Here is a 21,509-nt window from a genome sequence, read left to right as displayed (position 1 = left end):
GGACGGTGAACGAGACCTCCGTTGGGCGGAGAAGGACGGGGAGGCTTCCCTCGAATATCGAAGTTCAAGCTCCGACCCGCGCTCCGAGACAGGGGAGACACTGCGAAAGTGTTCCGGGGTCGGGGACCTGCGTCATCTCGAGGAGCCCCTTGGAGACGATGCCGGGGTACGAGGTACCGACCGATGTCGAGTCGGCGACCTGGACCCGGACTCCCTCGGCGAAAGCCTGGAACCTTGGTTCGGAGCCCCGGACCGAGGGGGAGTTAGGAGAATCTGAGGGTTGGAAAGTGATAGCTCTACTACCTTCAGCGGTCCCGCACGAGGCGCCGGGGAACGGCCCCGTACAGTGGGAGAACTCCGGGCCTTCTTAGAGGTACGGCGGTTCGAGGTTTCGATCATTTTAGAGCGACGCTTCGCCCCGCGGCGCTCCGTGGAGGGAGAGCGTCTCGAGCGCCTCAGCGAGGAATCCGACGAGGATGAGATGCGGCGAGGCTGGCGCACCTTGCCCCGAGGGGGCTCGACGCAAGGCTCAGGCTGGTCCGGCGCACGCGGGGTCGAGGTCGGGGCCGGTTGCAGATGGGCCAGTGCAGCGGACAGCTCCGACGAGATCATCGCCCGGAGCATGTCCTGAAAAACGGGCACGGACAGCATTGAGGGCATGTCCGATGCTGCAGTGCACTCCACCGAGGGCGACCTCGATTTTGAGTATTCCCGGGTGGTGGAGGCACGTCCCGAGGGCTTGGAGGACTTCGCCGGGGCCGAAGGCATGGAACTTCCCCCATGCGCCACCGGTGTCCCCGAGGTTGGCTTCTTCGCCGTCACGGAACCTGAAGAAGGAAGAGGAGACTTACCCGGAGCCGAGGCTTTCTGCGTACCTGAGGACTTCGGGGTCGAGTCTCGAGGCGGTGCCAAGGTATTCGGGGCCGAGATCAAGGCTGGGGCCGAGGCCGACCTCGAGGCCGAGGTAGTGGGCTGGTCGGCGGCGAAAAGGTCCGCCATGCGGGCTTTCCTTCGACGGAGGGCCCAGTTCTGAAAAGTAGCGCACTGGGGGCAAGAATCAGTTGGATGGGCGGCCCCCAGGCAGAGGATGCACCGGCGATGCAGGTCTGTGATAGAAAAAAGCCGCTCGCACCGGGTGCACTTTTTAAAGCCGGTCAAAGGCCTGGACATAGAAAACAAACTGGCTGCGGCTCAAGTAGCCACGCGGCTGCGGCGACCCGGAAGCCTCCGGGTCGGTCAAAACGAAGCAGGAACAAATAAATAAAACAAGAAATAAACGCGCACAGCGACTTAATCGATTAAAAAAAAGAAAAAATTGCGGTGCTAGAAGGCAGTTGGGGCAGAGCCTAAAAACACACGACTTCTAGGCTCAGCGGAAAAATTTGAACTGGAGACCACGAGAAGGGGATGCGCCCTCAAGTGGAGCAGGAAGGCACGCATGCGTGGAGCAGCAGAGCAAACTTAAATCTTCAATCAAGTTTGCTTGAAAAAAGCTGTCCGCATCGGGGCTCCGTAGATGACGTCACCCACATGTGAGAATATCATGCCTGCTTGTCCTGGGATAATGTTATATTGAGTTGAACTCCCTGATCCACGCATTATGGGGGTATGGTTCTATTGCTGCTTTTTGGAGGTCAGTGACAACTTACTTGGAATGGGTACTGCATCAATCTATCAAGTCCCATGTGGGAACTATATATGGGCCAAGGGTCAGCCTTAGGAGTACAGGTCCTAGAATTTGGGTGATGAAGGTATACATAGTGGGGAAGAAAAGTATTCTTCAATACAGGACACAACCCAATACCCCCTATTTCTGGCATTGGAGGCACAAATTCAATGATCTCCTGCTGATAGAACTTAGAGATTTGCAGGTGACTTTTAAATGTAAGAAACACTTATTGCCCATGGGGGGGGGGGGGCATACATATATACGTTGCACCCAAGAATCAGGGGGAACTTTATGAATCAGATGGGGGATCCCTCATTTTCTGTGCCTTAAACTCTTAGGCTCCTGTCCTAGTGCGTTGAGGATTTTTTCCCTCTCAATATTAGCTCCACACTGCATTTTTTTTTTGTACTTTGGATTTTTTTTTTTGCTACTCCCCCTGAGATTCTAGGGTCAGTTAGTTTGCTCTGGCTTGGAGGGCTCTGTTGCGTTATTGGGTGGGGGGAATAAGGGAGGAGAGTAGATGGGGGATTAGCAAGAGGGATAGTTTTCTTAAGTAGGTTTCATATGGGGTGTGCGTCAGTAATTGGGGCTTTGGGGGAGACTTTATGTATGTATCTAATGTCCTAATCTTCTTATATGCTTATTTCCCATTGCAGTTCACTAAAACCCGTTTTATTGTACAGTAAGGGGGGGTTAAGCAAAATATAAACCTGGACATGTTTTATACCACTGCACTTCTTTATTGTTGTACAGTTGTGAAGTCATCAATATAATTGTTGCAGGAGTACCTAGAAGATTGGGGGGGGGGGACTTGAAATTGTAAAACACTGAACATTTTACATTCATGTTTCTAATGTATTTTAGATTCATGTTGAATTAAAAAAACATTTAAAACTTAATACTACGCCTCCCTCTCTAAGCAAGGATGTGCACTTGGTTACCTGAGCTACCAAGGAATCCACCTTAGGCTGAGCAAATATCTGTTGCCACTCAAGAGCATCCCAGCGCTCCATGACTAAAACACTCATATCAGGATGCAAGGGAAAAGATGTGGGCTGTGCTCTCACTCTGCTCAGGATAGAACAGAGTGGAAGGGAGGCTAACTGTAACTACCGCAGGGAGTCAGTAATCAGCTCTAACAGCACCGAAGCCTTGAACAGCCCACATATATAAGAGCATCCAAAACCAGGTACCAAAATCCCATACTGTGGACCTGTAGAAATTTCTAGTGCAGAGAGGTATCTTTTTCTACACCCCCACACCTGTAGGAAATATATGATTAAGGTTCGCACCCCCTACAAAAAAATAATATCACAACAACCTACTACTACCACTACTCAAAGAACGCTGGCTGAGTGATGGCTCGTGAGTCATCACTAAGGGACACGAGCCATTTGGTCGCACCCCCAGGTTGGGAACCCCTGTCCTACATCATCCGTTTAAAAGTTATACACCTGCTATTTGCGTTATCACCACCTAGCTCTGAATGTCACCCCCTTTTAAAATAAAATATATCACTTTGGTCCTTTAGCCATTTTTAAAACGCGCGAAACGTTACAGGATGCAACAGGCCTGGACTTTAGATTTTCCCAAAAGCAACGCACGCATAGAGGAAAACAAGCTCGCTTCGGGCTTTGCTGAGGTTCGTTCGAACTCCCAGGCCAACTGCTAACGCTTCCTCTTAACTCGCAGGCCTTGGCATTCACTGGCACTTCCCCCCAGAAGAGAACGCGGTTTGCCCAGAAAACTAGTTAAAAGAAAAAAAAATTGACCTAACAGAAAGATTCAGTTCTGTTACTTGATAATCCGTTACCTCGGTGGATTCAAATCGAGTTGTCGACCCGCGGCGGGCGCATAAGGTTAACCCCCCCCCCCAAAAAAAAAAAAAACAACAACAAACAAATTCCCGCTTCCTCAGCCGCTTTCTGTTCCCTAACGACGGCCGCAAAGCCGCTCCCACCCCCTGCAACATAGCAACCAGAGAACGCACCCCCACAGCCCCGGCCCAGCCGCCCGCGAGGGCCGCATTTACGGGAACGTCTCGGAGAAGCGGACAGTTTTGCGCTCGCTAAACGGTGGGGGAGTTTAGGAACAGGCAAGTCAGGGAGACCCTTTCTTTCCAGGCCGAAAGCGGGGCTCCCCCTCCACATCCTTCCCCCACCCCTTCGGAGACGCAATGGCTTCCGGGAATCGTAGTTCCGTCGCAGCCCGCGGCGCCCCCTTCCCTCAATTTCGTAGAGCCGGCCGCCGGGGCCGCGGGAAACCACAACTCCCAGCAGGCCGTGCGGCGTCGGTCCGAAAGTGAAAACAAAGTTTTTGGCCGTGCGTGTTTCTTCGGCGGCGCGTGCCCCTCCCCCCCCTCTCTTGTTCACTCACCTGCTCCTTCCTCTCACCCGCCGGAGCTCTTCGTTCCGGGTTCGGCGGCGATTTCTGTTTCCGGAGGAGCGCGCCCGATCCTGCCTCCCCCCCCCCCAGTGTGTCTCTCTCAGCGATGCGGGCTGCCCGTGCGCGGCTGCCCTGAAGGCCGGGGAGCATGGATGCGGCGGCCGGCGACGGCGGCGGGAAGAGCGAGGCTCTCATGGACGGCTACTTGCGCTCCCAGGGCTTCTATCGGAAGCGGGTCGCCAAGGACGGATCGTGCCTTTTCAGGGCCGTGGCCGAGCAGGTCAGTGGGTGTGGGCAGGAGGGAGCCGCGGCCGCCGTGGAGCTGCGAGAGGGGGGTCTCGGCCGGGCCCTGTAGGGAGGGAATTGCCGACTCCCGGGGTGGTTACTATGTGCTGCGGCCTCTAGATCCAGGCAGCCAGCGCGGTATAGGAGGGGGGAAAGGGGGCCGAGCACGCGCTCTCCAGGTCCTGCGGCTGACCCCTAACGGCCTCCTCTGGTTGCTAACAGTGCAATGTAACTATAGGGTTACTAAAGCCGCTGCTGCCCTGGAAGGGCTCGGCCCGGGCTCCCCCCGAAATGCCTCCATCCCAGGATCCACTCACAAAAAAAATGCAGTTCAGGGGATGATCTTAACAGTTAGGAGGGGTTGGTTTTTTATTTTTAGTATTTTCACAGAAAACAGGATACTGGCTCTCGGTCCTGCCCTTTTCCATTGAGAGCCTGCTGAGAAGTCGCTTTTGCAGTTTTATGTCACCGATCGCAGTAGAATCGGAGGTGTGGCAGTTGTTTCGCTGTACCATTCATTTTGGTTCCCAAAACTGGCCCTGGAAGCATCCCAGCCAGTCTGGTTTCAGAATATCCACAACGAATAATAAGAGAGATATGCATGCGATGAATGCAGGTATGCACATCTTTCTCATGATTATTTATTGTGGAGATCCTGAAAACCTGACTTACCGGGGTACCCCCCCACCCTCTAGGGCCAGGTTTGAGAACCACTGTATTATGAAAAAGTGTGCGGTGTGGTGAAGGGAGCAGGAGCACAGGGAGCAGCAGTGGCTCATTAGTGCCATGGATCAGAGAGAAAGTCAGAGGACAGTGACAGCCTCACCCATTTTGTCTTCACCCCCCCCCCCCCAAAGTCATTGCCGGAGCAATGGTGACTCCTTTGTGTCACTGATCAGGATAGACTAATGGGGTGTGATATTGCGTCCCATGCCCTGATCAGCGGCACAGTGGAGTTGCCAATGATGATTCTGTGCCACTCATCAGGGCAAAAAAGTAGCCTTTATATCTTAAAGAGGGCTACTACTGTGAAAATGTTGCACTTGCATACCTGTGCTAATAACAGTGAAAGATCTAGATAAGGGAAGGAGTCACATATATTATTGTGCCTGAAATTCACACCATGCAAGTTGTTCCACTGTATGCCTTCACTAGCTTAGGGTAACATAAATAGTGTTGTGACCAAAGTCTGTGCTCCCGTTAACATTGATTCCTCTCCTATTCAAATGGACAACAAAGTTAAACTTCTTGGCATTATCCTCGATAAAGATCTTACATTCCATCAGCAAATCAGTGCCATAACACAAAAATACTACTCATCCGCTCTATCTCTTATCGATTCTCCCTCAGTTAATATACTGATCCATTCCCTTGTTATTTCGACCCTAGACTACTGTAACTTCTCTACCAAGGCATAACTGAAAGAAATTTGTTGCGTCCAATTAGTACAAAACACTGCGGTGAAACTAATCTACTATCCAAAAATAATTCGACCACATTACTCCTCTCCTCCGCAAAGCATACTGGCTGCCCATCACTCATTGCCTTACCTATAAAATACTACTTCTTGCCATCAAAACAAAACACTCCCATCAACCAACTTTTCATTGATAAATTTCTAATTCCATATGCATCTTGTAGGACTCTTCGATCTAGTAATCAAAATCTATTCACCATCCCTTTGATAAGAGAACTCTTCTACGACACTGCCTGCAAATCCATCTTCTCTGCTACTGCTCCCACCCTGTGGAATGCCCTTCCTGCTGACCTTCGTTTAGAAAACTCTTCAGATAAATTTAAAATCAAACTTAAAACCCTCCTTTTTAAAGACGCCTATACCCTGTTAACCCTGACTTCAACGACAGTTGTTTCTCTTTTGCAGAACTTCTTTGACAACCAAAATGCTTCTTTTGAAGCGACCCCAAATGTACTTCCCCCTTCCACCCTTTATTTTTATTTTCCATCTCGATGTATTTAATAATTTTCCTCTCCCCATTTTGCCTTTCTGGATCATGTACATCAATGCATAAGTGCTTCCCTCCTTTTAGCTTAGATATGTTTTTATTTCTATTTTATAATTTTTATATTCTATTATATTGTTAACCATTCAGATACCTGTATAATAAACGGTATATCAAAAGTAAAGAAACTTGAAACTTGTGTAAAAAACTGTATAAAGGGGAATGCCACCTTTTTGTTGTTACACATTCAAAGCGGTTTACATACTTGTGTTTGAGTCTTAGCGACTTGATGAATTACATATCTAAAAAGAAATCGGTTTTGTGCAAGTCCGGTAAGGTCCTCCAACGTCATTCCCATGGTTGCTTTCAAAGTTTCCAGCCTTCTTTCTGATTGCAGGTCGGCCTTTTTGCCTGGTTCCTTCAATCTTCTCAAACATGATGTCCTTCTCCAGTGATCTTTCTCATCCGACGGTGTGACCAAAATAAGACAGTCCTAACTTCATCATTTGTGCTTTAAGTGACATTGCTGATTTGATCTCTTCCAGAATCTATTTGTTAGGTTTTTTTGGCAGTCCATGGCATGCATAAAATTCTTCTCCAGCACCAAAGCTAAAATGAGTCAGTTTTCTCTCTGTCTTGTTTCCGTAGTGTCCAGCTTTTCCATCCGTAATTGATCACTGAGAAAATCAGTGCATGGACAAGTCTGATCTTTGTTTGGAGTGTTATTTCCTTGCCTTTGAATACTTTGTCAAGAGCCTTCATTGAAGATTTACCAAATGGTATTCTGTGGAATTTTTCTTCCCTGCTAGTTGGTTCTTTGTTTACGAAAGAGTCCTTATGTTCAATTCTAATCCCACTTATTTTGTACCTGGGGCAATGGAAGATTTAAGTGACTTGCCCAAGGTCACAAGAAGGATTACGTGACTTGCCCAAGATCACTGGGATTCGATCCCACAAGCTCAGGGTGCTCAAGCAGCAGCTATGCCACTAGACCATTCCTCATGTTATCCCAGGACAAGCAGACAGCATATTTTTGACATGTGGGTGACGTCATCCACGGAGCCCCATCGCGGACAGCTTTCAAGCAAACTTGATTGAAGATCTCAAAGTTTGATAGTGCTGCACCACACATGCGTGTGCCTTCCTGCTCAACTAGAGGGTGCGTCCCCTCCTTGTGGTCTTCAGTTCTTAGTTTTCTGCGGAGCCAGAAAGCCCTGTCTCTCTTCTCTGCGATCCTGTGGCTTTCTTGCACCGCGGCTTCTTTTCTTGTTTTCGAGTCGGAAGTCGCTGTGCTCTGCGTTTTATTGTTTTCTTTTTTTAATGCCATATAACTAAAAAAAAAAAGTTTTGTTTTCGGTTCTCTGTGACCGGGGCATCCCGGTCTTTTTGTGGCCGCTCGGCCTCGCCTGCGCCGTGGCCCCCTCTCTTCGCCTTATGTCCCGGCCTCTCACCGGGTTTAAAAAATGCACGCAGTGCGGTCGGGTTATCTCTATCATGGTGTATGCTTTGCCTCGGTGTCGATCACCCCTCGGACTCCTGTCCTCGTTGCGTCACCCTTCAGCCTCGGGCTCTTCGTCTGCGTCGGGTGAGGATCCTTGACCTTGAAGCTGGTGACACCTCGACCCCGGCCTCGGTCTTGACGTCGGCCTCGAAGACCTCGGTCCCGGGCAAATCTCCCTCGGCCTTGAAGTCCTAGGGGGCCCCTGCTTCAAAGACCTCGGCTTCGGGTAAGTCTCCTCTTCCTCTTTCAGGTTCAGCTCAGCTACCGAAGAAGCCTTCCTCGGAGTCTCTGGCCTCCCAGGCAGTGAGCGTAGTCCTGCTGGCCTCGAAGAGACCTACTCCCAAGCATGCCTCCACTTTAAGGGAATACTCTGCGTCGAGGTCACCCTCGTTGGAGTGCAGTGGAGCACCGGTTCGTCCGAACCCTATGGTCTCCGTGCCGATGTTCGAGGATATGCTTAAGGCTATTTTAACTTCGCAGATCTCCTTGGCTTTAGCCCAACTTGCCCCGGCCTCGACCTCGCTCGTTGTAGACCAGCCTGAGCGTCGCGCTGGGGACTCTCGAGGCACATTGCGTCGGTCTCGACGCTTGTCCTCGAGTGATTCCTCACTGGTTCCGTCGAGGCGGACTTCTCCCACTGCCCGGCCTCGGGCGAAGCACCAGTCGAGACGTGCTTCGTACTTGAGGCAGAGAGCTGCAAAGCGACCCAGGGATTCTCCCCCGAGGCGAGGTCGATCCCCGGGTCCTCGCACTATGGGGTCCATTAAGCCGTCGGACCTCGTCCTGTCTGACCCCTCTCCTCCCGCCCCGATCTCCGGACTGCGGAGACCGGGGTTGAGGACTCTCGCTTCCCTCCAGGGTCACCGGGGCTCATCGGAGTGGGCTGCCCAGTTCTCTGTTCCTCGGACCCCGGGGTCTTCACCTTTCCGGGTTCCTCGACGCAAGCAGTTGTCGACTCCTCGTTCCTTCAGTGGGGCCTCCTCGCCGTCCATGCTTGTGGACACTGATACCCCGGCGCAGTATTCGTGGGAGGCATCCCCCTCATTTTCTGCTGCCCCGAAGTCTCGCTCGGCTTATCCCCGGTGGGGGGGGGAGGCCGTCTGCAGGTAAGCCGTCCTCCTTCACCAAGTTTGTGTTGGACCTGGGAAAGGCGCTGCAATTGGACCTCCAGTCTGATTCCAGGTACACCCAGGAATATTTGGAGGAGATGGAGCTTCCTTATCCTCCTAAGGAATCACTTCGTCTTCCTTTGAATCCGGTCTTGCAGCAGATCTTCTTCCGGAATCTGGAGACTCCTTGTGCTATCCCAGCTATTCCGTCCAAAATGGGGTCCAGGTACCCTTACAGTCCCCTGTAAAAGCTTTGAGAAGGCTCAACTCTCCCACCAATCCCTGGTGGTGGAGTCTTCCTGAAGAAGTCTAATCCTTCACGAGTCTATGCTGCTGTACTCCCGGGCCGGGAGGGCCGGACTATGGACAAGTTTGGCAGGCGCCTGTACCAAAACTCGATGATGGCCAATAGGGTGCTGAACTACAACTTCATGTTCACCTCCTACCTCAAAACAATGCATTAAATCTATGCCCTCCTTTCTGGAGGACTTGCCAATCCGTCGCCAGGCGGAATTTCGCCAGCTCCTGGATACCTTGTCGCAGATTCGACTTTATATGTTTCAGGCATCATATGATGCCTTTGAACTCTCCTCCAGGGTCTCTGCTTTTGCAATAGCCATGCGCCAATTGGCTTGGCTCTGCATCATGGACATGGACCTGAATCTGCAGGACCAGCTGGCAAATCTCCTGTGCTTGGGCAACGAACTCTTTGATGACTCTATCGAGGCAGCCACCAAACGCCTCTCTGAGCATGAGCGCTCCTTCGCCTTGTTGGTACGGCCCAAGGTGAAGCCCGCCCCTCTGAAGTTGTATAAGTTGCCCCCCCGGCGCTACCTCCAGAAGTTGACGCCGGTGTTTTCCAGGCCGCCTCCTCGGTGCCAGCAGCAGCAGAGGGCCCCTCAGAAGCCTCAGGCACCGGCGATGGCTAAGCCCGTGCCGTCCTTTTGACTATCTGGGTTGGGGCGGGCCAGCCCCCTCCATCCTCGAGCCTTCTCCTCTGCCTATAGGGGGGCCGCCTCAGTGCCTTTTCTCCCCGTTGGGCTGTGATTATGGCGGACAATTGGGTCCTCTCCGTCATCCGGGAGGGGTATTCTCTGCATTTCTGGGCGCCGCCTCCTGCCCGGCCACCAGGAGGGTGTCCTTCGAACAAAGCGCAACTCCCCCTTCTTCTCCAGGAGGCCCATGCCCTCCTTCGTCTCCAGGCTGTGGAGGAGGTGTGTTAACGGGGCTCGGGGTTTTACTCCCGGTACTTTCTGGTCCCCAAAAAGACCGGGGACCTGCGCCCTATCCTGGACCTCCGAGAGCTGAACAAGTTCCTGGTCAAGGAGAAGTTCCGTATGCTTTTTCTTCCCCTGTTGTACCCCCTGCTGGACGAGGGGGACTGCCTTTGCTCCTTGGACCTCAAGGAGGCCTACACTCACATTCCGATCCACCCGGCCTCTCGCAGGTTCCTTCGGTTTCAGGTGGGAGACCTTCACCTGCAGTATCAGGTCCTTCCATTTGGGCTCGATTCATTCCCTCGGGTGTTCACCAAATGCCTCGTGGTGGTAGCGGGGGCCCTGCGGTCGCAGGGTCTTCAGGTGTTTCTGTACCTCGACGACTGGCTTGTCAAAGCACCATCGCGGGAGGGGGTTATTTCAGCGACCCAACGGACTATTTTCTTCCTTCAGAATCTGGGCTTTGAGGTCAACTTTCCAAAGTCCCAGTTGAGCCCTTCTCAGTCTCTGCAGTTCATTGGGGCGGTGCTGGACACGGTTCGCCTCCGCTCATTCCTGCCTCAGTCTCGGCAAACTGCCCTTATCCACCTGTGCCAGAGGGTCGCCCTTCTGTCCATGACCTCCGCCAAACAGATGATGATCCTGTTGGGCCACATGGCCTCCACGGTTCATGTGACTCCATTCGCCAGGCTTCACCTCCGCATACCACAGTGGACTCTGGCGTCCCAGTGGAGACAGGACCGGGATTCTGCCTCTCGGCGCATTACGGTGACTCCCTCCTTAAAGCGTTCACTCCACTGGTGGACGCATTCTTCCAATCTTTCGAGAGGTTTGCTCTTTCTCGCGCCCCCGCCGCAGAAGGTCCTCACAACGGACTCCTCCGCGTATGCCTGGGGGAGCTCATCAACCTGTTGGAGCTTCGGGCCATTTTCAATGCCCTGGTTTCCTTTCGTCATATGCTTCAGGATCAGGTCGTCCTGGTGCTCACGGACAACCAGGTGGCAATGTATTATGTGAACAAACAGGGGGGTACAGGTTCCCTGTCTCTGTGTCGGGAGGCTCTTTGGCTCTGGGAGTGGGCAATCAGCCACAACATCTTCCTTCGAGTGGACTACATCCAGGGAGAACACAACTGCCTTGCGGACAGGTTGAGTCGACTTCTCTAGCCTCATGAGTGGTCGCTCCATGCCTCGATTCTGCACCAGGTGTTTGCTCGATGGGGGACGCCGCAAATAGATCTGTTCGCCTCTCCCCTCAACCGCAAGCTGCCTTACTTCTGTTCCAGGATTTACTCCCCGGATCATCTCGAAGCAGATGCTTTCCTGCTGGATTGGACGGGCCGGTTCCTCTACGCGTTCCCTCCTTTTCCTTTGATCTTGAGGACTCTCGTGCAGCTCGAGTCAGCTCGCACCACCATGATCTTGATAGCTCCTCGCTGGCCCTGACAGCCGTGGTTCTCCCTTCTCCTTCAACTCAATGTCAGGGAGCCTCTGCTGCTGTCTGTGTTTCTTTCTCTGCTGTCTCAGAGATGCTGTTGCATCCCAATCTGCAGACTCTACACTTAACAGCTTGGTTCCTCTCTACGTGCCTCCCTCTTTCGGCTTCTATCAGTTGGTGAGGGATGTTCTTGAGGCCTCTCGGAAGAGTTCCACTCGACAATGCTATTCCCAGAAATGGACCAGATTTGCTGCGTGGTGTGCTGAGCACCGCATGGAGCCACTATCTGCCTCCTTGCCTTCCGTGCTGGATTATCTGTTCCACTTGTCTCGGTCTGGCTTCAAATCGACATCTATTCGAGTCCACCTCAGTGTGATTGCTGCCTTTCATCAGCCGCTTGATGGGAAACCGCTCTCCGTCCATCTGGTGGTTTCCCGATTTTTGAAGGGCCTCTTCAATATTCATCCTCCACTCAAGCCCCCTCCGGTGGTTTGGGATCTTAATGTGGTTCTGGCTCAATTGATGAAACCTCCGTTTGAACCCATTGAAAAGGTTCATCTGAGGTACCTCACTTGGAAGGTGGTGTTCCTGGTTGCTCTCACGTCTGCGCGCAGAGTCGGTGAGCTGCAAGCGCTGGTTGCCTTTCACTGTATTTCATCACGACAAGGTGATCCTTCGTACTCATCCCAAGTTCTTGCCCAAGGTGGTTTCGGACTTTTACCTCAACTAGTCCATTGTTCTTCTGGTGTTTTTTTCAAAGCCCCACTCTCATTCGGGTGAGGTGGCGCTTCACACCCTTGACTGAAAGAGGATGTTGGCTTTTTACCTCCAACGCACCCAGTCTCATCGGACGACTCCTCAACTCTTCCTATCTTTTGATCCCAATCGGTTGGGCCGCCCTGTTTCCAAGCATACGTTGGCTGCTTGTATTTCCTTCTGCTACTACGCTCAGGCTGGTCTCCCGCTGCCGGGTCGGGTCAAGGGGCATAAAGTCATAGCGATGGCGGTGTCTGTCGCTTTCCTCAGGTCCACGCCTATTGAGGAGTTCTGCAAGGCCACCACGTGGTCCTTGGTTCATACATTCACCTCTCACTACTGTCTGGATACCTTTTCTAGGAACAACGGCCAGTTCGGCCAGTCGGTTTTGTGTTATCTGTTCTTCTAAATTGCCAACTCTCCCACCGTCCCATCCGGGTTAGCTTGGAGGTCACCCACATGTCGAGAATATGCTGCCTGCTTGTCCTGGGATAAAGCACAGTTACTTACCGTAACAGGTGTTATCCAGGGACAGCAGGCAGGTATTCTCGCAACCCTCCCACCTCCCTGGGTTGGCTTCTTTGCTAGCTATCTGAACTGAAGACCACGAGGAGGGGACACGCCCTCTAGTGGAGCAGGAAGGCACACGCATGCATGGTGCAGCACTAGCAAACTTTGAGATCTTCAATCAAGTTTGCTTGAAAGCTGTCCGTGACAGGGCTCCGTGGATGACGTCACCCACATGTCGAGAATATCTGCATGCTGTCCCTGATAACACCTGTTACCGTAAGTAACTGTGCTTCACAGCACTAAAAAATATTAGCTTTTAAGAGAGTGGCATGGCGCTCAACACAAAGACAGTATCAAGAGCAGGAAGTCATATTCAACCACAGCTTCTTTTCAATGCAGAGCCACTGTGTGCTATATAACTTAAGAGCATTGAAATCACTATATCACTTTGGCATCTTTCATCATCCCAAGATGGCAATCACTATATTGATGTTGTTGCAATAAACTTTATTGATACAAAAAACAATCATAACCTTACTATTAACTAGAATTGCTTTCTGAGTTTTCATTATGTTGCCATAAACTGATGGAGACATACAGTGGAGCAACTCACACAGTATGAATTTCAGGTACAATAAATATCTGCAACTTCTTCCTTTGTATAATTTTTCACTGCTATTGGCACAGGGGTGCAGCTGGAATATTTTCATAGTAGCTTTTGTACAGCTTTGGTTCTTTAATTTCATAGATTTTATTTTTTTGAAGTGGTTTTTTGGGAGGGTTAGGCATGATGGTGAGAGAGGATATTTTGGGTTAAGGCATGGATCTCAAAGTCCCTCCTTGAGGGCCGCAATCCAGTCGGGTTTTCAGGATTTCCCCAATGAATATGCATTGAAAGCAGTGCATGCATATAGATCTCATGCATATTCATTGGGGAAATCCTGAAAATCCGACTGGATTGCAGCCCTCAAGGAGGGACTTTGAAGACCCCTAGGTTAAGGGAACATAAGGCTATAGAGAGGGAAGAGTGGGGAATAAAAATGCTGGTGATTGAGGGATGTGGAGAGTTAAGTGTTTTTGTTTCTCCTGCTCTACCTGACAGTGGCAGAATCAGCTTTTAGGCTGAAGTCAACAGTAATTTGAAGAGAAGTCAGGGCACTGTAGCTTGTTAAAAGTACAGGGCACAGCAGTTAAAAGTACCATATTTCCCCATGTATAGGCCGTGGCCTATACATGGGTTTTACAAATCTGTGCAGTGGGTGCAGTTTGCTTAAATGGGGCGGCTTATCTAAAGACATTAAAACTCGCTGTTAGATAACCTGCACCATTAGATGAGTACTGCACCTGAACTTTTTTTTTAAAAATCATCCCCCTTAAATACCTGAGCAAACTGTGGACGCTGGTGGAAGGCGCGGCCCATCACTTGGAGTCAGGTTGGTGCCGGCCTTGGAGCTTAGGCCAAGGCCCCTCTGCATGTGTCGCTGTCCGACTCCAAAGACATCTCTGCTGGCAGGTGCTGCCTCCTCCAATCACGCTGTGCAGGGCAGTAGCGATGTATGCGATCTCAAGTCTCACCCCGCACTACTTCCTGAATGGCTGCCATTATGAGAACTGACGGCAGCCAATCAGGAAGCGGGGCAAGGCTTGAGATCGCAAACATCGCTCCTGCCCTGCACAGCATGATTGCAGGAGGCACCTGTCCACGAGGTATTTACCAGCAGAGAGGGCAGCAAGGGAGGAGGTATTTAAGGGGGAATAATGTATAGGCCACTGTAGGTTTAAAAACCTCTTACCATGTTTCCCCCATTATAGGACCTCCTCCTTTAGTAAGACACCCCCCTTTTTTTCCCCACCTGGGAAATATAAGGCCCCCCCCCAAAAATAAGGCACTATTTGGCAAGCACCCCCACAGCCTCCCGACCACCCCCATCATGTAGAAGCTCCTACCGGTGTCCTCCTGCTTCCTCTTGGCGGTCCCGACACGATCGGGGCAAGAGGGAGCTCAAGCCCTCTTGCCCCAGCCAACCGCGGCACCCCCGACACGATCGGGGCAAGAGGGAGCCCAAGCCCTCTTGCCCCCCCGACTCCCCGACACTATCACCACAGTTGAAGTGAACTTAGATCAGATATACTACCAGATTGACAAACTTAAAAGTGACAAATCCCCTGGACCGGATGAAATTCACCCGAGAGTCTTGAAGGAATTGAAGGTTGAAATCGGAGAGTTATTGCAAAAACTTGCAAACCTGTCAATCAGAACTGGTCAGATACCAAACGACTGGAAGAAAGTGAACGTCACGCCAATTTTCAAAAAAGGATCGAGAGGAGAACCGGGCAACTATAGACCTGTGAGTCTTACGTCTGTCCCCGGCAAGATGATTGAATCACTGATCAAGGATAGCATAGTTCAGCATTTGGACACACACGACTTGATGAAACCCAGTCAACATGGATTCAGGAAAGGGAAATCGTGTTTGACGAATTTACTCCAATTCTTTGAGACCGTGAACAAGCAAATTGATAGTGGAAAGCCGGTGGACATAATATACTTGGACTTCCAGAAAGCATTTGACAAAGTTCCACACGAAAGACTTCTCAGGAAACTACAAAGCCATGGCATAGAGGGAGATATACAAAGATGGATAGGCAAATGGCTGGATAACAGGAAGCAGAGAGTGGGCATAAATGGGAAGTTCTCCGACTGGGAGAAAGTGACTAGTGGTGTACCCCAGGGCTCGGTACTTGGGCCGATCCTTTTTAATATTTATATCAATGACCTGGAAAACGGAACATCCAGTGAGATCATCAAGTTTGCAGACGACACAAAACTCTGCCGGGCAATCAGATCGCAGGAGGACAGTGAGGAACTCCAGAGCGATTTGTGTCGGTTAGAAAAATGGGCGGAGAAATGGCAGATGAAGTTCAACGTGGAGAAATGCAAGGTAATGCATTTAGGCAGTAAAAATAAGGAATACGAGTACAGAATGTCAGGTGCAACTCTGGGAAAAAGTGAACAAGAAAGGGATCTGGGTGTACTGATAGATAGGACCCTGAAGCCGTTGGCACAATGTGCGGCAGCGGCAAATAAGGCAAATAGAATGTTGGGCATGATAAAGAAAGGAATCTCGAGTAGATCGGAGAAAGTTATAATGCCGCTTTATAGGGCAATGGTCAGACCCCACTTGGAATACTGCATCCAACATTGGTCTCCCTACCTAAAGAAGGATATAAAACTGCTGGAGAGGGTGCAGAGACGAGCAACTAAACTAGTGAAGGGTATGGAGAAACTGGAATATGAGGATCGACTTAAAACACTGGGATTGTTCTCCCTTGAGAAAAGGAGACTGCGTGGGGATATGATCGAGACCTTCAAAATACTGAAAGGAATCGACAAAATAGAGCAGAGAAGATTATTTACATTGTCCAATTTGACACGGACAAGAGGACATGAAATGAAGCTAAGGGGGGGCAAGTTCAGGACTAATATCAGGAAGTTCTGCTTCACACAGAGAGTGGTTGACATCTGGAATACTCTCCCAGGGGAGATTATTGCGGAATCGACAGTCCTAGGCTTCAAAAGCAAACTAGATGCATATCTCCTTGAGAGAGGCATATAAAGATATGGTTGGCTATAAAATAAGCCAGGTGTATACCTAGCAGGGCCTCCGCGTGTGCAGATCGCCGGACTTGATGGACCGAAGGTCTGATCCGGAGATGGCGCTTCTTATGTTCTTATGTTCTTAAAAGGGAGCCCAAGCCCTCTTGCCCCGCCGACTCCCCAACTCCCCGACAATATCGGGCCAGGAGGGAGCCCAAGTCCTCCTGGCCCTGGCGACCCCTCCCCCCCCCGCTAGTTGTTCGGGCTAGGAGGGAGCCCAAACCCTCCTGGCCACGGCGACCCCCTACCCCCATCCCGCACTACATTACGGGCAGGAGGGATCCCAGGCCCTCCTGCCCTCGACGCAAACCCCCCCTCCCTCCAACGACCGCCCCCCCCAAGAACCTCCGACCGCCCCCCCAGCCGACCCGCGACCCCCCTGGCCGACCCCCACGACACCCCCACCCCCCTTGGGCCCAACCCGACCATGTGCCCAAGGCCCCGCCCCCAGGAGGGACCTAAGGCTCCCGGGCCTATTCTGATTGGCCCAGGCGCCTTAGGCCCCACCAGTAGGCGAGCTTTGGGACGGATGGGCCAATCCGGCCTCATTCCGTCGTTGGCTGCCTGCCGGACAGGCGGGTTTGGCTCCCGTCTGTCCGGCCAACTACAGAAAGGTACGGGGAAGGGGGGTGGGGGTGTCGTGGGGGTCGGCCAGGGGGGTCGCGGGTCGGCTGGGGGGGCGGTCGGAGGTTCTTGGGGGGGCGGTCGTTGGGGGGAGGGGGGTTTGCGTCGAGGGCAGGAGGGCCTGGGATCCCTCCTGCCCGTAATGTAGTGCGGGGTGGTGGTAGGGGGTCGCCGTGGCCAGGAGGTCTTGGGCTCCCTCCTGGCCCGAACAACTAGCGGGGGGGGGGGTTCGCCAGGGCCAGGAGGACTTGGGCTCCCTCCTGGCCCGATATTGTTGGGGAGTCGGCGGGGCAAGAGGGCTTGAGCTCCCTCTTGCCCCGATCGTGTCGGGGAGTCGGGACCGCCAAGAGGTAGCAGCAGGACACCGGTATAAGCTTGTACATGATGGGGGGGGGGGGTCGGGAAGCTGTGGGGGTGCGAGCGGTCCTTCAGGGTGCGGGTGCGGGTGGGAGTGCATTCGAGCGGTCCTTCGGGGTGGGGGTGCGAGCGGTCCTGCGGGGGGAGGGGGGAGTCGGGGGGGGCATCAGGCTTTCAGGGTGGGGACAGGACGTGTGTGTGTGTCAGCTCTGCTGGTCCCCTACCCTGGAACAGGAAATTGATATGAGAGAATTTGGGGCCAGTGGAACAATGATGGCACACGTGGACTGCGGACCCACACCTGCTCCATGCACACACCCTGCCTATACCCAGAACAGACTACCCCTCTGCTCCTTCCTTGGTATGCTAGAGCAATTACCTACCAAATTAACAGAGAATGGAAATATGGAGATGTGATGACCTGTACCATATACAGGTAATAAATGTCTTTTTTTCAGCAATAAATGTGTACTGTATTCTTCTTCAAATAAGGGGGAAAAATAAGACATCCCCCTGAAAATAAGACCTTGTGCATATTTTGGAGTTTTTAAAAATATAAGACAGTGTCATATATTCGGGGAAACAGGGTAGATAAGCCATGGCTAGTAACATGGGACGGCTATCTAAGAGTTTTAAAACCTAAATCGGCATTTTCTGCAGCCTATACATAGGGGTGGCCTATACATAGGGGTGGCCTATACATAGGGATATACAGTATACTGTATAAAGTCCCCATCTGTTCTAATACTTTAAGGTTTAAATATTTTACTCAGCCTGCTGGGACATTGGGACATATGTTTTGGTGGTGTGTACCCATACAGGGTTTTTTGGAAAGCGATATGGAGCTTTATACGAAGAGTGGTTGGGGTTCATTTTGTGGGGACAAAGGAACAAATGATGCTGGATTTACCTGGTGCTTTCATAGCCTTGCCTAAGAAGAAGAAATTGTGGCGCAAAATGATTTTAGTAACTCGGAAATGAGTGGCACTGGAGGGCCTCCCTCCAAACATTGGCAGGATGGGAAGCCAAAGAAGTCAAAGGGAGACTTAAAGCAACAAATACTTTTATGAAGGTATGGGGTCCTTATTTGAATATTTTATCGCCTACTGGGCGCAGCTTACTATGTAACAAATTGTGAAGATGGGAAGGGGGTTGTTTGGGAGGGATGTGGGGATGTGTAAGAGGGGGGTGGTGGTATATTTCTGGGGAGAGACTTTGCAATCTAGTTGTTTAAACTTGGGGGATCGAGAAACAGTTAACCTATGAAGGGAATAGGATTCTTGGGGTGAACAGCTGTTGGTAATTTGTTGGTTGGGGTATATAGATTTCTCAATTTATGGCTGCATTAATTCAGGGTCCATAAGAACACAGGACCTCGGATTGATGTTTGTTGTAGTCATGGGGAGAGGTCTTTAATTTGCTTTGGGTGTTCAATAAGGATTAGGATATGGGGAGGGGTGAGGGAGCTGGGGACTTTATGTAAAATGCATTGATGACTAGACACCCTTGATTGCAGACTTGAGGTTGTATTCTGGATATACTGTGTTCAGAATATTGTGTCACTTAATCTTTCATACTCAAAGTTGAATCGAATCAGACTCCCAGAATCTTCAACTGTCTACATATTACAAATTTCATGTTATTCACCACGACACTTTGATGCCAAAGGGGGTCGGTCTTCTTACCAATTAATATCATACCTGTCTTGGTAAGATTTAGAACCAGCTTATGATCTGTCATCCAATCATCCACCGCTTTCAAACACACAGACAATTTTACATTCAATTCAGTTTTCCAGTCATCCATTGGAAAAAAGAATATCATCAACATAGAATCTATAATTGACATTCAATTTTCGAAAGACAGCACCTAGGTTCCTACTTGCTAATATCTTTTCTAGTAGATACTGTATTTTTCGCATTATAAGACACACCTGACCATAAGACGCACCCTAGATTTAGAGGAGGAAAAAAAACAATCTGCACCAAATTGTGTACTAATTTATACCAGGCTCTGCACCCAGCCCCCCTCACTCCCTGCCAGGCTTTGCACCCAACCACACTCTCCTTGCCAGGCTCCGAACCCAGCCCCCTTCCCTCCCTGCCCTACCAGGCTAAGCAGCTAGCCCCTCTCCCTGCCAGGCTCTGCACCCTGTCCCCCCACCCTGCCCTGTACCCCCTCTGGTGGTCTAGTGGTGGGACAGAATACAGGGCAGGTCTAAGTGGTAGGCAGTCCCAGTCCCCCGGAACCTTTAAATTCTGGTGGTGCAGCGGTGTTTCATCAGGAGCGAGCTTTCCTCGCTCCTGCCCCTCCCTTGCTGGACAGCTACCTCCTCATTTTCTTGGGGCCAGCGGTGCACAAGGTAGGAGTGAGCTTTTCGCTCTCCAAGCTGGGCCTGCACCGTTCCCTGACTGGCTGTTGTCAGTTCTTGCGGGACTCATGACAACTGACGGCAGCCATTCTGGAAGCGGTGTGGGCCCAGTTGGAATGCAAAAAGCTCGCTCCTGCCTTGTGCGTTGCTGGACCTGAGACAATGAGGAGGCAGACATCCAGCGAGGGAGGGACAGGAGCGCAGAAAGCTCGCTCCTGCCAGAATGGACATGAAATGTGTTCCGTGGTACTAGAGAATGACACAGGGAAAAAAAATCTGTCCCCGTCCCCGGACCACCGTTCCCTTCACCACCCCGAACCCGCCGTCCCCTTCACTGCCTTGTCCCCGCCGTCCCCTTCAAGGCCCCGTCCCTGCAGCATCCACCCTTCCCTCTCGCCACCTCACTGCCCTTCAGGGGCCCGAGAATCTCCCTCCCTCCCCCTTACCTTCGCGGCGTAAAGAAACTTAAGGGAGTGAAGGCACGCGGTCCCTTCCCTCCCTCTCTACCTCCGGCCAAATCTATCTCCCTCTCTCCCCCTTACCTTCACAGTGCTTTAGAAAAAAAACTGATGCCAGCGAAGCCTGCTTGTGCCACCCTGCAGTCATGTGTTTGTGGGTGGAAGCTTCTCCTCTGACAATTGTCATTTTATAAACACAAATAAAACAGAGCAAGGTTCAACAAAACCCATCTCCTCTCCCTTTCACAAATATCCCCTTCACTATTGTGAAAACTGAACAAACCAAATTACTACAGAATGCTACATATAAAAATCAAGCTAACAATACTTTAGTTACAAATGGCAAGAATAATGTTAGGGGAGTGCAACTAGGGCAACTGCCCCCTGGTCAGAGAGAGAGCCCTAAGCCAGCTGGAAGCTAAAGAAGCACAGCCTGGACTTTGCAGTCCATAGTTATATCTAATACCAGCTCTAGCAGGATACATATTTCAAATCTGAAATATTCTAGTCACAAAATTTAAAATAAATTTATTTTTTTTCTTTTTGTTGTCTGGTAATTTTATTCTTCAAATCACATTGGTCTCAGGCTTTGGTTTTAGGTTTCTTCTGTCTTCATTGTGGCATGGCTGGCTCCTGAAGGTAAAATAGGCGCAAGAGGAGCTGGGGAGAAGATGCCGAGTTTGACAAGGGTGCAATTTTTTTTTACCACAGGAGTAAGACTTTCTACCGCTCCCATGGGGTGGTAAAAGGTCTTGTCCCCATTCCCACGGGGCGGTGAAAGGTTTTGTCCCTATTCCTGCGGTAAACCAGTTGCAAATGTCTCCATTCCTGCGGATTTACTGCGGTGACCCGCAGTTTACCACGGTAAACAGTCCCCGTGTCATTCTCTAGCTGGTACTATACGCCGGCTTGTCTATGAGATTTGGGGGATATGTTTCACATTGGTGGGCTTGCCCAAAAATTGGTGGCTTTTGAAACTCTTTATTTGTTTTGGTACACCAGATCATGGGTGAGCATTAACTGGGTCAGGCGGAGTGTTGCCTTTTGCATGTTCGTCCGCCTGGGTTAGTTCCTTGGTTCACCGGCTGGCTTCCCACATTTTTGTGGTAGCTAGGCTGGTGTTGGCAAGAGCCTGGAAAATTCCTTCACCACCGTACTTGACAGCGGTACTCCATAGATTGGATTTTATTTTTCTGATGACAAAGTTAACC

The 21,509-nt window shown here is 51.0% G+C and overlaps 1 protein-coding gene across 6 annotated transcripts in view; it reads left to right on the top strand.

Annotated features, from left to right (window-relative positions):
* The first annotated feature begins 3,110 nt into the window (after positions 1-3,110).
* OTUD4 (OTU deubiquitinase 4) overlaps positions 3,111-21,509 on the top strand; it is a 214,915-nt gene continuing 196,516 nt past the window's right edge. For 2 of the 6 annotated variants that reach the window (XM_033940020.1, XM_033940021.1), the window contains exon 1: positions 3,111-4,334. In XM_033940020.1, coding sequence (XP_033795911.1) covers positions 4,203-4,334 — 132 coding nt within the window. In that variant the 5' untranslated portion in view covers positions 3,111-4,202. Of the gene's footprint in view, positions 4,335-4,460; positions 4,829-17,681; positions 17,906-21,509 lie in introns of those variants that run through there. The other 4 variants (XM_033940019.1, XM_033940018.1, XM_033940023.1 and 1 more) reach the window with 4 other exon arrangements.

This window comes from Geotrypetes seraphini, chromosome 1, assembly GCF_902459505.1.
Source record: "Geotrypetes seraphini chromosome 1, aGeoSer1.1, whole genome shotgun sequence".
Lineage (NCBI taxonomy): Eukaryota > Metazoa > Chordata > Amphibia > Gymnophiona > Dermophiidae > Geotrypetes > Geotrypetes seraphini.
This window is presented reverse-complemented; position numbering and strand designations above follow the sequence as displayed.